Raw genomic sequence first — 17,758 nt, 5'->3', positions numbered from 1 at the left:
ACTGCGGTGAAAACCGTCTCTGTGAAGATGAAAGTTCGGAATTCCTCGGATTTGAGGTTGACCAGAGAGGCGGTGTGATCCTTCTTTTTAATGATGTGGACCCGAGGTTGGTATTTATGCATCGAATTTAGAATAATCTGCGGAATTAATTCATCATAGTTACTGCCAGGCGGCAATGGATCAACACAAGACAGACTCTGAGGCTATCTGAAATAACTGATTTTCAGCCAATCAGGAGCGAGCCCCTGAATCGCAATCTTCACAGACTCAGCAAGATCCATCAGGTGGAATTTCCATCCCAGGTGGAATTTCCATCCCAGACGGAATGGGGTCTGGAATTACAACCCCCCAGATCCCCCGGGAAAATCCCTGTTCTTTCAGACATCAGTATGTAAATGGATTGGTCAAACCATTCTAATAATAATCTTTATTGTCACAAGCAGGCTTACATTAACACTGCAGTGAAGTTACTGTGAAAAGCCCCCAGTCGCCACATTCCGGCACCTGTTCGGGTGCACAGAGGGAGAATTCAGAATGTCCAATTCACCTAACAGCACGTCTTTCGGGACCTGTGGGAGGAAACCGGAGCACCCGGAGGAAACCCACGCAGACACGGGGAGAATGTGCAGACTCCACACAGACAGTGACCCAAGCCGGGAATCGAACCTGGGACCCTGGAGTAGTGAAGCAACAGTGCTAACCACTGTGCAACCGTGCCACCTCCGAACTGTAGCATCCACTGGATTAGACAGCAGATTCTGGAATATTCCAGTGTAAATCTGTTTCATTCCATTCATTGGAGGAAATTCATTTAGTTGCAACTGGCAATGAACGATAACTTTCCACAATTACCTGTCCGTAACACACCTGTACATCACACACAGTAACCTGTCTGTAACACACCTGTACCTCACACACACAGTAACCTGTCTGTAACACACCTGTACCTCACCCACACAATAGCCTGTCTGTAATACACCTGTACATCACACACAGTAACCTGTCTGTAACACACCTGTACATCACCCACACAGTAACCTGTCTGTAACACACCTGTACCTCACGCACACAGTAACCTGTCTGTAACACACCTGTACATCACCCACACAGTAACCTGTCTGTAACACACCTGTACCTCACGCACACAGTAACCTGTCTGTAACACACCTGTACATCACCCACACAGTAACCTGTCTGTAACACACCTGTACCTCACGCACACAGTAACCTGTCTGTAACACACCTGTTCCTCACACACACAGTAACCTGTCTGTAACACACCTGTACATCACACACACAGTAACCTGTCTGTAACACACCTGTACATCACACACACAGTAACCTGTCTGTAACACACTTGTACATCACCCACACAGTAACCTGTCTGTAACACACCTGTACATCACACACAGTAACCTGTCTGTAACACACCTGTACATCACCCACACAGTAACCTGTCTGTAACACACCTGTACATCAATCACACAGTAACCTGTCTGTAACACACCTGTACATCACACACACAGTAACCTGTCTGTAACACACCTGTACATCACTCACAAAGTAACATGAATGTAACACACCTGTACCTCACACACACAGTAACCTGTCTGTAACACACCTGTATCTCACACACACAGTAACCTGTCTGTAACACACCTGTACATCACACACACAGTAACCTGTCTGTAACACACCTGTACATCACTCACACAGTAACCTGTCTGTAACACACCTGTACCTCACACACACAGTAACCTGTCTGTAACACACCTGTACCTCACGCACACAGTAACCTGTCTGTAACACACCTGTACATCACACACACAGTAACCTGTCTGTAACACACCTGTACATCACCCACACAGTAACCTGTCTGTAACACACCTGTACATCACACACACAGTAACCTGTCTGTAACACACCTGTACCTCACACACACAGTAACCTGTCTGTAACACACCTGTACATCACTCACACAGTAACGTGTATGTAACACACCTGTACATCACCCACACAGTAACGTGTCTGTAACACACCTGTACCTCACCCACACAATAACCTGTCTGTAATACACCTGTACATCACACACAGTAACCTGTCTGTAACACACCTGTACATCACCCACACAGTAACCTGTCTGTAACACACCTGTACCTACGCACACAGTAACCTGTCTGTAACACACCTGTACCTACGCACACAGTAACCTGTCTGTAACACACCTGTACATCACCCACACAGTAACCTGTCTGTAACACACCTGTACATCACACACACAGTAACCTGTCTGTAACACACCTGTACCTCACCCACACAGTAACCTGTCTGTAACACACCTGTACATCACACACAGTAACCTGTCTGTAACACACCTGTACATCACCCACACAGTAACCTGTCTGTAACACACCTGTACCTCACCCACACAGTAACCTGTCTGTAACACACCTGTACATCACACACAGTAACCTGTCTGTAACACACCTGTACATCACCCACACAGTAACCTGTCTGTAACACACCTGTACCTCACTCACACAGTAACCTGTCTGTAACACACCTGTACCTCACACACACAGTAACCTGTCTGTAACACACCTGTTCCTCAGCGATGCTGAGGAAGTTGTGGATAGCACATTCAGTGAGTTGGCCACACCGCAGATTAAAATTACTGAGGCAGATAGGGAATGGGTGACCAACAGACAGAGGAAGTGTAGGAAGGCAGTGCAGGGGTCCCCTGCGGTCATCTCCCTCCAAAACAGATTTACCGTTTTGGAAACTGTTGGGGGAGATGGCTCACCAGGGGAAGGTGGCAGCAGCCAGGTTCATGGCACCGTGGCTGGCTCTGCTGCACAGAAGGGCGGGAAAAAGAGTGGCAGAGCTATAGTGATAGGGGATTCAATTGTAAGGGGAATAGACAGGCGTTTCTGTGGACGCAAACGAGAATCCAGGTTGGTATGTTGCCTCCCTGGTGCAAGGGTCAAGGATGTCTCGGAGCGGCTGCAGGGCATTCTGGAGGGGGGGGGGGGGGGGGGTGAACAGCCAGCTGTCGTGGTGCATAGAGGCACCAACGATATAGGTAAAAAACGGGATGAGGTCCTACAAGCTGAATTTAGGGAGTTAGGAGTTAAACTAAAAAGTAGGACCTCAAAGGTAGTAATCTCAGGATTGCTACCAGTGCCACGTGATAGTCAGAGTAGGAATGACAGGATAGCTAGGATGAATACGTGGCTTGAGAGATGGTGCAAGAGGGAGGGTTTCAAATTCCTGGGACATTGGGACCGGTTCTGGGGGAGGTGGGACCTGTACAAATCGGACGGTCTGCATCTGGGTGGGACCGGAACCAATGTTCTCGGGGGTGTGTTTGCTAGTGCAGTTGGGGAGGGTTTAAACTAATGTGGCAGGGGGATGGGAACCGATGTAGGAAGTCAGTGGGGACAGAAACAAAAGGCAGGAAGGGAGAGTGTGTAAAGCATGACCAGAGAAAGCAGGGCAGAGAGCAAGGAAGGTCTACATTAAACTGCATTTATTTCAATGCAAGGGGCCTGACGGGCAAAGCGGATGAACTCAGGGCATGGACGGGCACATGGGACTGGGATATTATAGCTATGACTGAAACATGGCTAAGGGAGGGGCAGGACTGGCAGCTCAATGTTCCGGGGTACAGATGCTATAGAAAGGATAGAACAGGAGGTAAGAGAGGAGGGGGAGTGGCGTTTTTGATTAGGGAGAACATCACGGCAGTACTTAGAGGGGATATATCCGAGGGTTCGCCCACTGAGTCTATATGGGTGGAACTGAAAAATAAGAAGGGAGAGATCACCTTGGTAGGACTGTACTACAGGCCCCCAAATAGTCAGCGGGAAATTGAGGAGCAAATATGTAAGGAGATTACAGATAGCTGCAAGAATAATAGGGTGGTAGTAGTAGGGGACTTTAACTTTCCCAACATTGACTGGGACAGCCATAGCATTAGGGGCTTGGATGGAGGGAAATTTGTTGAGTGTATTCAGGAGGAATTTCTCATTCAGTATGTGGATGGACCGACTAGAGAGGGGGCAAAACTTGACCTCGTCTTGGGAAATAAGGAAGGGCAAGTGACAGAAGTGTTAGTGAGGGATCACTTTGGGACAAGTGACCATAACTCCATTAGTTTTAAGATAGCTATGGAGAATGATAGGTCTGGCCCAAGAGTTAAAATTCTTAATTGGGGCAAGGCCAATTTTGATGGTATCAGACAGGAACTTGCAGAGGTAGATTGGAGGAGACTGTTGGCAGGCAAAGGGACGGCTGGTAAATGGGAGGCTTTTAAAAATGTGTTAACCAGGGTGCAGGGTAAGCACATTCCCTTTAGAGTGAAGGGCAAGGCTGGTAGAAGTAGGGAACCCTGGATGACTCGAGATATTGAGACTCTGGTCAAAAAGAAGAAGGAGGCATATGACGTACATAAGCGACTGGGATCAAGTGGATCCCTTGAAGAGTATAGAGATTGTCGAAATAGAGTTAAGAGGGAAATCAGGAGGGCAAAAAGGGGACATGAAATTGCTTTGGCAAATAATTCAAGGGAGAATCCAAAGAGATTCTACAGATACATAAAGGGGAAAAGAGTAACTAGGGACAGAGTAGGGCCTCTTAAGGATCAACAAGGACATCTATGTGCAGAGCCACAAGAGTTGGGTGAGATCCTGAATGAATATTTCTCATCGGTATTCACGGTGGAGAAAGGCATGGATGTTAGGAAACTAAGGGAAATAAATAGTGATGTCTTGAGAAGTGTGCATATTACAGAGGAGGAGGTGCTGGAAGTCTTAAAGCGCATCAAGGTAGATAAATCCCCGGGACCTGATGAAATGTATCCCAGGATGTTGTGGGAGGCTAGGGAGGAAATTGCGGGTCCCCTAACAGAGATATTTGAAGCATCGGCAGCCACAGGTGAGGTGCCTGAAGATTGGAGAGTGGCGAATGTTGTGCCCTTGTTTAAGAAGGGCAGCAGGGAAAAGCCTGGGAACTACAGACCGGTGAGCCTAACGTCTGTAGTAGGTAAGTTGCTCGAAGATATTCTGAGAGACAGGATCTACAAGCATTTAGAGAGGCAAGGACTGATTCGGGGCAGTCAGCATGGCTTTGTGCATGGAAAATCATGTCTCACAAATTTGATTGAGTTTTTTGAGGGGGTGACCAAGAAGGTAGATGAGGGCAGTGCAGTAGACGTTGTCTACATGGACTTTAGCAAAGCCTTTGACAAGGTACCGCATGGTAGGTTGTTGCAGAAGGTTAAAGCTCACGGGATCCAGGGTGAGGTTGCCAATTGGATTCAAAATTGGCTGGACGACAGAAGGCAGAGGGTGGTTGTAGAGGGTTGTTTTTCAAACTGGAGGCCTGTGACCAGTGGTGTGCCTCAGGGATCGGTGCTGGGTTCACTGTTATTTGTGATTTATATTAATGATTTGGATGAGAATTTAGGAGGCATGGTTAGTAAGTTTGCAGATGACACCAAGACTGGTGGCACAGTGGATAGTGAAGAAGGTTATCTAGGATTGCAACGGGATCTTGATCAATTAGGCCAGTGGGCCGAAGAATGGCAGATGGAGTTTAATTTAGATAAATGTGAGGTGATGCATTTTGGCAGATCAAATCAGGCCAGGACCTACTCAGTTAATGGTATGGCGTTGGGGAGAGTTACAGAACAAAGAGATCTAGGAGTACAGGTTCATAGCTCCTTGAAGGTAGAGTCGCAGGTGGACAGGGTGGTGAAGAAGGCATTTGGCATGCTTGGTTTCATTGGTCAGAACATTGAATACAGGAGTTGGGACGTCTTGTTGAAGTTGTACAAGACATTGGTACGGCCACACTTGGAATACTGTGTGCAGTTCTGGTCACCCTATTATAGAAAGGATATTATTAAACTGGAAAGAGTGCAGAAAAGATTTACTAGGATGTTACCGGGACTTGATGGTTTGAGTTATAAGGAGAGGCTGGATAGACTGGGACTTTTTTCCCTGGAGCGTAGGAGGCTTAGGGGTGATCTTATAGAGGTCTATAAAATAATGAGGGGCATAGATAAGGTAGATAGTCAACATCTTTTCCCAAAGGTAGGGGAGTCTAAAACTAGAGGGCATAGGTTTAAGGTGAGAGGGGAGAGATTCAGAAGGGCCCAGAGGGGCAATTTCTTCACTCAGAGGGTAGTGAGTGTCTGGAATGGGCTGCCAGAGGTAGTAGTAGAGGCGGGTACAATTGTGTCTTTTAAAAAGCATTTAGATAGTTACATGGGTAAGATGGGTATAGAGGGTTATGGGCCAAGTGCGGGCAACTGGGACTAGCTTAATGGTAAAAACTGGGCGGCATGGACTGGTTGGGCCGAATGGCCTGTTTCCATGCTGTAAACTTCTATGATTCTATGATCTATGATACCTCACCGACACAGTAACTTGTCTGTAACACACCTGTACATCACACACACAGTAACCTGTCTGTAACACACCTGTACCTCACGCACACAGTAACCTGTCTGTAACACACCTGTACCTCACTCACACAGTAACCTGTCTGTAACACACTTGTACATCACCCACACAGTAACCTGTCTGTAACACACCTGTACATCACACACACAGTAACCTGTCTGTAACACACCTGTACCTCACCCACACAATAACCTGTCTGTAACACACCTGTACCTCACACATACAGTAACCTGTCTGTAACACACCTGTACCTCACACACACAGTAACCTGTCTGTAACACACCTGTACCTCACACACACTGTAACCTGTCTGTAACACACCTGTACATCACCCACACAGTAACCTGTCTGTAACACACCTGTACATCACCCACACATTAACATGTCTGTAACACACCTGTACCTCACTCACACAGTAACCTGTCTGTAACACACCTGTACATCACCCACACAGTAACCTGTCTGTAACACATTCCGTACCTCACACACACAGTAACCTGTCTGTAACACACCTGTACATCACCCACACAATAACCTGACTGTAACACACCTGTACCTCACACACACAGTAACCTGTCTGTAACACACCTGTACATCACACACAGTAACCTGTCTGTAACACACCTGTACATCACCCACACAGTAACCTGTCTGTAACACACCTGTACCTCACACACACAGTAACCTGTCTGTAACACACCTGTACATCACCCACACAATAACCTGACTGTAACACACCTGTGCCTCACACACACAGTAACCTGTCTGTAACACACCTGTACATCACACACAGTAACCTGTCTGTAACACACCTGTACATCACCCACACAGTAACCTGTCTGTAACACACCTGTACCTCACACACACAGTAACCTGTCTGTAACTCACCTGTACCTCACACACACAGTAACCTGTCTGTAACACACCTGTACATCACCCACACAGTAACCTGTCTGTAACACACCTGTACCTCACACACACAGTAACCTGTCTGTAACACACCTGTACCTCACACACACAGTAACCTGTCTGTAACTCACCTGTACCTCACACACACAGTAACCTGTCTGTAACACACCTGTACATCACACACACAGTAACCTGTCTGTAACTCACCTGTACCTCACACACACAGTAACCTGTCTGTAACACACCTGTACCTCACCCACACAATAACCTGTCTGTAACACACCTGTACATCACACACACCGTAACCTGTCTGTAACACACCTGTACCTCACACACACAGTAACCTGTCTGTAACACACCTGTACCTCACACACACAGTAACCTGTCTGTAACACACCTGTACCTCACGCACACAGTAACCTGTCTGTAACACACCTGTACATCACCCACACAGTAACCTGTCTGTGACACACCTGTACATCACACACACAGTAACCTGTCTGTAACACACCTGTACATCACCCACACAGTAACCTGTCTGTAACACACCTGTACCTCACCCACACGATAACCTGTCTGTAACACACCTGTACCTCACCCACACAGTAACCTGTCTGTAACACACCTGTACATCACCCACACTGTAACCTGTCTGTAACACACCTGTACCTCACACACAGTAACCTGTCTGTAACACACCCTTACCTCACACACACAGTAACCTGTCTGTAACACACCTGTACCTCACACACACAGTAACTTGTCTATAACACACCTGTACCTCACACTCAATTTAACCTATCTGTAAAACACCTGTACCTCACACACACAGTAACCTGTCTGTAACACACCCTTACCTCACACACATTAACTTGTCTGTAACACACCCTTACCTCACGCACATTAACTTGTCTGTAATACACCTGTACCTCACACACACAGTAACCTGTCTGTAACACACGTGTACCTCACACACACAGTAACCTATCTGTAACACACCTGTACCTCACGCACACAGTAACCTGTCTGTAACACACGTGTACCTCACACACACAGTAACCTATCTGTAACACACCTGTACCTCACGCACACAGTAACCTGTCTGTAACACACCTGTACCTCACCCACACAGTAACCTGTCTGTAACACACCTGTACCTCACACACACAGTAACCTGTCTGTAACACACCTGTACCTCACACACACAGTAACCTGTCTGTAACACACCTGTACCTCACACACACAGTAACCTGTCTGTAACACACCTGTACCTCACACACACAGTAACTTGTCTGTAAAACACCTGCACCTCACACACACAGTAACCTGTCTGTAACACACCTGTACCTCACGCACACAGTAACCTGTATATAACACACTTGTACCTCATACACAGTAACCTGTCAGCAACACACCTGTATCTCACACATACAGTCACCTGTCTGTAACACACCTGTACCTCACACACACAATAACCTATCTGTAACACACCTGTCTATAACACACCTGTACCTCACACACATTAACCTGTCTGTAACACACCTGTACCTCACACACACAGTAACCTGTCTGTAACACACCTGTACCTCACACACACAATAACCTATCTGTAACACACCTGTCTATAACACACCTGTACCTCACATACAGTAACCTGTCTGTCACACACCTGTACCTCACACACAATGTAACCTATCTGTAAAACACCTGTACCTGACACACACGGTAACCTCTCTGTAACACACCTTTACCTCACACACTGTAACCTGCCTGTAATACACCTGTACCTCACACACACAGTAACTTGTCTGTAACACACCTGTACCTCACACACACACAGTAACCTGTCTGTAACTCACCTGTACCTCACACACACAGTAACTTGTCTGTAACACACCTGTACCTCACACACACAGTACCTTGTCTGTAACACACCTGTACCTCACACACACAGTAACCTGTCTGTAACACACCTTTACCTCACACACAGTAAACTGTCTGTAACACACCTGTACCTCACACACACAGTACCTTGTCTGTAACACACCTGTACCTCACTCATACAGTAACCTGTCTGTAATACACCTGTACCTCACTCACATTGTAACCTTCCTGTAACACACCTGTATCTCACACACAGTAACCTTTTTGTAACACACCTGTACCTCACACACAGTGACCTGTCTAATTTAAGACTTTGCAGATTGAAACAAGAACTCTCACGGGTTTTGATGAGTTGGAGTGGGTGATGTGGCACATTGCAATGTCTATGTTCCGGGCGTATTGGAAGCAGAGATGAATAATAGTTACAGTTGATTCACAGTGAATGGGGTCCACTAGCTCATCGCACAGTGTGAAAGCTGAATCAATTTGAATTGTTTCCCAGTTCCCAATATAAAAGAAGGAATGAAAATGAAGTTGAAAGCCAGGGTCCTTGCTTATCCCAGGAAAGGAAGGAAAACGCCCTCATAATCCCATGGAAAAAATGGCGATTTATTGCTGGCTCCGAGCAGAACCAGATCAACGTTTCCCATCTTCCAGTCAGATTTACACAGACAACCTCTATCATATTCCAGTCACATTTACACAACCTCTACAAATTGAAGTCAGATTTGCACAATCTCCATCATATTGGAGGACAATTTACACAGACAATCTCTATCGAATTTAAGTCAGATTTACACAGACAATCTTTCTCATCTTCCAGTCAGATTTGCGGAGACAGGGCAGGACGGTGGCCTAGTGGTTAGCACAGCTGCCTCACGGCGCTGCGGTCCCAGGTTCGATCCCGGCTCTGGGTCACTGTCCGTGTGGAGTTTGCACATTCTCCCCGTGTCTGCGTGGGTTTCGCCCCCACAACCCAAAAATGTGCAGAGTAGGTGGATTGGCCACGCTAAATTGCCCCTTAATTGGAAAAAATAATTGGGTAATTAAATTTATTTAAGAAAAGATTTGATGAGACAATCTCTATCGTATTGACGTACAATTCACACAGACAATCTCTCTCTCATTGAAGTCAGATTTCCAGAGACAACGTCTAACATCTTCCGGTCAGATTTACACAGACAATTTCTATCTTATTGAAGTCAGATTTACACAATCTTTCTAAACCTCTAGGCAGATTTACACACACAATCATATTGAAGTCAGATTTACACAATCTGTCTTATCTGTTGAAGCCAAATTTACACAGACAATCTTTATCACATTCCAGTAAGATTTACACAGACAATCTCTGTCATATTGAAGTCAAATATACAAAGACAATTTTTCTCATGTTTTAGTCATATTTACACAATCTCTCTCACCTTCCAGTCAGATTTACACAAACAATCTTTATCACTTTGAAGTCAGATTCACACAATCTTTATCATATTCCTGTCAGAGTCACACAGACAATCTTTCTCATCTTCCAGTCAGATTTACACAGACAATCTCTTTCTTTTTTAAAAAAAGTATTTTTATTAAGGTTTTGCAGAATTTTCATAAAAAAACAGTAGTAACAATAATAACAAAACAAACTAGAGTGAACATTAACATAGTGTAAAAAGAGAATATACAATAACAATTAATTAGACATTATCCCACGCGACCCAGTCTTCCCACATCATCCCAATAAAGCACTCACCCCCCCTACGGATTGCTGCTGCTGACATTTTAATTTTCCCCGAGAAAGTCGAAGCCACCTCCGAGACAACCCGAGCGTAGGTCACAGACAATCTCTACCTTACTGAAGTCACATTTACACAGACAATCTTTCACATATTCCAGTCACATTTACACAGACAATCTCTATCATATTGAAGTCAAATATACATAGACAATCTTTCTCAAATTTTAGTCATATTTATACAAACAATCTCTATCATTTTCCAGGGAGGTTTACACAGATAATCTCTATCTGATTGAAGTCAGATTTACACACGCTCACTTATGTTATTGAAGTCAGATTTACACAGACAATCTCTATCATATTCCAGTCAGATTTACACAATCACTATCTTATTGAAGTCAGATTTACACAGACATTCTCTATCATATTCCAGTCAAATATACATAGACAATCTTTCTCATCTTCCAGGCAGATTTACACTGACAATCGCTATCATACTGAAGTCAAATTTACACAGACAATCGCTAGCATATTGAAGTCAGATTAACACAGACAATCTTTCTCATCTTCCAGTCAGATTTACACAGACAAACTCTATCTACTAAAGTCTGATTTACATGGAAAATCTCTGTTTTATTGTGGTCAGATTTACACAGACAGTCTTTCATATTCCAGTCAGATTTACACAGCCAATCTCTATCATATTGACGCACAATTTACAGAGCCAATCTCTATCTTATTGCCGTCAAAGATGCAGAGACAATCTTTCTCATATTTTCGTCATGTTTACACAACCTCTCTCATCTTCCAGTCCGATTTACGCAGACAATCTTTCTCAAATTCCAGACAGATTTACGCAATCTTTCTCATATTCCAGTCAGATTTACGCAATCTTTCTCATCTTGCAGTGAGATTACCTCAGAGTATCTCTATCTGATTGAAGTCAGATTTACACAGACAATCTCTATCATATTGAATAGAAATATACATAGACAATCTTTCTCAACTTCCAGTCAGATTTACACAATCACTCTTATCTTATTGAAGTTAGGTTTACACAGACAATCTCCATCATATTGAAGTCAGATTTACACAGACAATCTCTATCATATTGAAGTCAAATATACATAGACAATCTTTCTCATATTTTTGTCAGATTTACACAATCTTTCTGATATTCCAGTGAGATTTACACAGAGAATCTCTATCTCATTGAAGTCAGATTTACACAGAGAATCTCTATCTCATTGAAGTCAGATTTACACAGACATACACTGTCTTATTGAAATCCGATTTACACAGACAATCGCTATCATGCTGAAGTCAAATTTACACAGACAATACTTCTCATCTTCCAGTCAGATTTACACAGACAATTTCTATTATATTGAAGTCAAATATACATAGGCAATCTTTCTCAGCTTCCAATCAGATTTACACAATCACTCCTATCTTATTGAAGTCAGATTAACATAGACAATCTCCATCATATTGAAGTCAGATTTACACAGACAATCGCTATCCTATTGAAGTCAAACATACATTGACAATCTTTCTCATCTTCCAGTCAGATTTACACAGACAATCTCCATTATATTGAAGTCAGATTTACACAGACAATCTCCATCATATTGAAGTCAAACATACATTGACAATCTTTCTCATCTTCCAGTCAGATTTACACAGACAATCTCTATCATACTATAGTTTGATTTACACGGAAAATCTGTCTCATTGTAGCCAGATTTACACAGACAATCTTTCATATTCCAGTCAGATTTACACAGGCAATCTTTCATATTCCAGTCAGATTTACACAGACAATCTCTATCATAGTGAAGTCAAATAAACACAGACAATCTTTCTCATCTTCCAGTCAGATTTACACAGACAATCTCTATCATACTATAGTTTGATTTACACGGAAAATCTGTCTCATTGTAGCCAGATTTACACAGACAATCTTTCATATTCCAGTCAGATTTACACAGGCAATCTTTCATATTCCAGTCAGATTTACAAAGACAATCTTTCTCATCTTCCAGTCAGATTTACACCAACAATCTTTATTATATTGAAGTCAAATACACATGGAAAATCTTTCTCAACGTCCAGTCAGATTTACACAATCACTCTTATCCTATTGAAGTCAGACTTACACAGACAATCTCTATCATATTGAAGTCAAATATACATAGACAATCTTTCTCATATTTTCGTCAGATTTACACAATCTTTCTGATATTCCAGTGAGATTTTTGCAGACACCCTTTCTCGTCTTCAAATCAGATTTACACGAACAATCTCTATCATATTCCAGTCAGATTTACACAGTCAAACTCTATCATACTATAGTCTGATTTACACGGAAAGTCTCTGTCTTATTGTAGTCAGATTTACACAGACAATCTTTCTCAACTTCCAGTCAGATATACACAATCACTCTTATCTTATTGAAGTTAGGTTTACACAGACTATCTCTATCATATTCCAGTCAGATTTTCACAGACATTCTCTATGTTTTTGACATACAATTTACACAGACAATCTCTATCATAGTTTAGTTTGATTTACACAGACAATCTTTCTCATCTTCCAGTCAGATTTACACCGACAAACTCTATCATATATTAGTCTGATTTACGTGGAAAATCTCTGTCTTAGTGAAGTCAGATTTACACAGCCAATCTCTATCATATTGAAGTCAAATATACATAGACAACCTTTCTCATATTTTCGTCAGATTTACACAATCTTTCTGATATTCCAGTGAGATTCACGCAGGCACCCTTTCTCGTCTTCAAATCAGATTTACACAAACAATCTTTCTCATCTTCCAGTGAGATTTACACAGACAAACTTTATCATATTGAAGTCAAATATACACAGAAAATCTTTCTCAACTTCCAGTCAGATTCACAAAATCACTCTTATCTTATTGAAGTCAGATTTAGACAGACAATCTCTATCACATTCCAGTCAGATTTAGACAGACAATCTCTATCACATTCCAGTCAGGTTTACACAAACAATCTATTTAATCTTGCAGTCAGATTTACACACAATCTCTATCAAATTGAAGTCAAATATACATAGACAATCTTTCTCATCTTCCAGTCAGATTTACACAGACTATCTCTATCATACTATAGTTTGATTTACACGGAAAATCTGTCTCATTGTAGCCAGATTTACACAGACAATCTTTCATATTCCAGTCAGATTTACACAGGCAATCTTTCATATTCCAGTCAGATTTACACAGACAATCTCTATCATAGTGAAGTCAAATAAACACAGACAATTTTTCTCATCTTCCAGTCAGATTTACACCAACAATCTTTATTATATTGAAGTCAAATACACATGGAAAATCTTTCTCAACGTCCAGTCAGATTTACACAATCACTCTTATCCTATTGAAGTCAGACTTACACAGACAATCTCTATCATATTGAAGTCAAATATACATAGACAATCTTTCTCATATTTTCGTCAGATTTACACAATCTTTCTGATATTCCAGTGAGATTTTTGCAGACACCCTTTCTCGTCTTCAAGTGTGATTTACACGAACAATCTTTCTCATCTTCCAGTGTGATTTACACAGAGAATCTCTATTTCATTGAAGTCAGATTTACACAGACAATCTCTATCTAATGAAGTCAGATTTACACTGACAATCTCTATCTAATGAAGTCAGATTTACACAGACAATCTTTCTCATCTTCCAGTCAGATATACACAGATAATCTCTCTCATGTTCCAGTCAGATTTACACAGACAATCGCTATCATACTGAAGTCAAATTTACACAGACAATCGCTATCGTATTGAAGTCAGATTAACGTAGACAATCTCTGCCATATTGAAGTCAGGTTAACACAGACAATCTCTACCCTACTGAAGTCAGATTTACACAGACAACGTTTCTCAACTCCCAGTCAGATTTACACAGACAATCTCTATCATATTTTAGTTTGATTTACACAGACAACCTTTCAAATCTTGCAGTCAGATTTCCACTAACAATCTATCTAATCTTGCAATCAGATTTACACCGACAATCTTTGTTATATTGAAGTCAAATACACATGGAAAATCTTTCTCAACTTCCAGTCAGATTCACACAACCACTCTTATCTGATTGAAGTCAGATTTACACAGACAATCTCTATCATATACCAGTCAGATTTACACAGACAATCACTATCATATTCCAGTCAGATTTACACAATCACTCTCTTATTGAAGTTAGATTTACACAGACAATCTCTGTCATATTCCAGTCAGATTTACACAATCACTATCTTATTGAAGTTAGATTTATACAGACAATCACTATCATGTTCCAGTCAGATTCACACAATCACTCTTATCTTATTGAAGTCAGATTTACACAATCTTTCTCATATTCCAGTCTGATTTGAACTGACAATTTCTATCATATTGAATACAGATTACACAAACAAATCTCTATCATATTGAAGACAGATTTACACAGATAATCCTTCTCATCTTCCAGTCAGATTTGCACAATCTCTATCTCTTTGAAGTCAGAATTGCACAATCCTTATCATATTCCATGTCAGATTAACGCAAACAATCTCTCTCATATTCCAGTCAGATTTATACAAACAACCTCGATCATATTGAAGTCAGATTTACGCAAACAATCTTTCTCATATTCCAGTCAGATTTACACAGACAATTTCTATCATATTTTTGTTTGATTTACACAGGCAATCTTTCTCATCTTCCTGTCAGATTTACATAGACAATCTCTATCATATTCCAGTCAGATTTACACAGTCAAACTCTATCATACTATAGTCTGATTTACACGGAAAGTCTCTGTCTTATTGTAGTCAGATTTACACAGACAATCTTTCTCAACTTCCAGTCAGATATACACAATCACTCTTATCTTATTGAAGTTAGGTTTACACAGACTATCTCTATCATATTCCAGTCAGATTTTCACAGACATTCTCTATGTTTTTGACATACAATTTACACAGACAATCTCTATCATATTTTAGTTTGATTTACACAGACAATCTTTCTCATCTTCCAGTCAGATTTACACCGACAAACTCTATCATATATTAGTCTGATTTACGTGGAAAATCTCTGTCTTAGTGAAGTCAGATTTACACAGCCAATCTCTATCATATTGAAGTCAAATATACATAGACAACCTTTCTCATATTTTCGTCAGATTTACACAATCTTTCTGATATTCCAGTGAGATTCACGCAGGCACCCTTTCTCGTCTTCAAATCAGATTTACACAAACAATCTTTCTCATCTTCCAGTGAGATTTACACAGACAAACTTTATCATATTGAAGTCAAATATACACAGAAAATCTTTCTCAACTTCCAGTCAGATTCACAAAATCACTCTTATCTTATTGAAGTCAGATTTAGACAGACAATCTCTATCACATTCCAGTCAGATTTAGACAGACAATCTCTATCACATTCCAGTCAGGTTTACACAAACAATCTATTTAATCTTGCAGTCAGATTTACACACAATCTCTATCAAATTGAAGTCAAATATACATAGACAATCTTTCTCATCTTCCAGTCAGATTTACACAGACTATCTCTATCATACTATAGTTTGATTTACACGGAAAATCTGTCTCATTGTAGCCAGATTTACACAGACAATCTTTCATATTCCAGTCAGATTTACACAGGCAATCTTTCATATTCCAGTCAGATTTACACAGACAATCTCTATCATAGTGAAGTCAAATAAACACAGACAATTTTTCTCATCTTCCAGTCAGATTTACACCAACAATCTTTATTATATTGAAGTCAAATACACATGGAAAATCTTTCTCAACGTCCAGTCAGATTTACACAATCACTCTTATCCTATTGAAGTCAGACTTACACAGACAATCTCTATCATATTGAAGTCAAATATACATAGACAATCTTTCTCATATTTTCGTCAGATTTACACAATCTTTCTGATATTCCAGTGAGATTTTTGCAGACACCCTTTCTCGTCTTCAAGTGTGATTTACACGAACAATCTTTCTCATCTTCCAGTGTGATTTACACAGAGAATCTCTATTTCATTGAAGTCAGATTTACACAGACAATCTCTATCTAATGAAGTCAGATTTACACTGACAATCTCTATCTAATGAAGTCAGATTTACACAGACAATCTTTCTCATCTTCCAGTCAGATATACACAGATAATCTCTCTCATGTTCCAGTCAGATTTACACAGACAATCGCTATCATACTGAAGTCAAATTTACACAGACAATCGCTATCGTATTGAAGTCAGATTAACGTAGACAATCTCTGCCATATTGAAGTCAGGTTAACACAGACAATCTCTACCCTACTGAAGTCAGATTTACACAGACAACGTTTCTCAACTCCCAGTCAGATTTACACAGACAATCTCTATCATATTTTAGTTTGATTTACACAGACAACCTTTCAAATCTTGCAGTCAGATTTCCACTAACAATCTATCTAATCTTGCAATCAGATTTACACCGACAATCTTTGTTATATTGAAGTCAAATACACATGGAAAATCTTTCTCAACTTCCAGTCAGATTCACACAACCACTCTTATCTGATTGAAGTCAGATTTACACAGACAATCTCTATCATATACCAGTCAGATTTACACAGACAATCACTATCATATTCCAGTCAGATTTACACAATCACTCTCTTATTGAAGTTAGATTTACACAGACAATCTCTGTCATATTCCAGTC

At 41.3% G+C, this 17,758-nt stretch overlaps 1 protein-coding gene across 2 annotated transcripts in view; it reads right to left on the bottom strand.

The window, feature by feature from the left end:
• Positions 1 to 17,758, bottom strand: part of tbx20 (T-box transcription factor 20) — an 87,156-nt gene that overhangs the window by 36,612 nt on the left and 32,786 nt on the right. For both annotated transcript variants that reach the window (XM_072466858.1, XM_072466859.1), the window contains exon 5: positions 1 to 137. This exon is cut by the window's left edge and continues 22 nt beyond it. In XM_072466858.1, coding sequence (XP_072322959.1) covers positions 1 to 137 — 137 coding nt within the window. The remainder of the gene's footprint in view (positions 138 to 17,758) is intronic.

Source organism: Scyliorhinus torazame, chromosome 11 (assembly GCF_047496885.1).
Source record: "Scyliorhinus torazame isolate Kashiwa2021f chromosome 11, sScyTor2.1, whole genome shotgun sequence".
NCBI classification, from domain to species: domain Eukaryota; kingdom Metazoa; phylum Chordata; class Chondrichthyes; order Carcharhiniformes; family Scyliorhinidae; genus Scyliorhinus; species Scyliorhinus torazame.
This window is presented reverse-complemented; position numbering and strand designations above follow the sequence as displayed.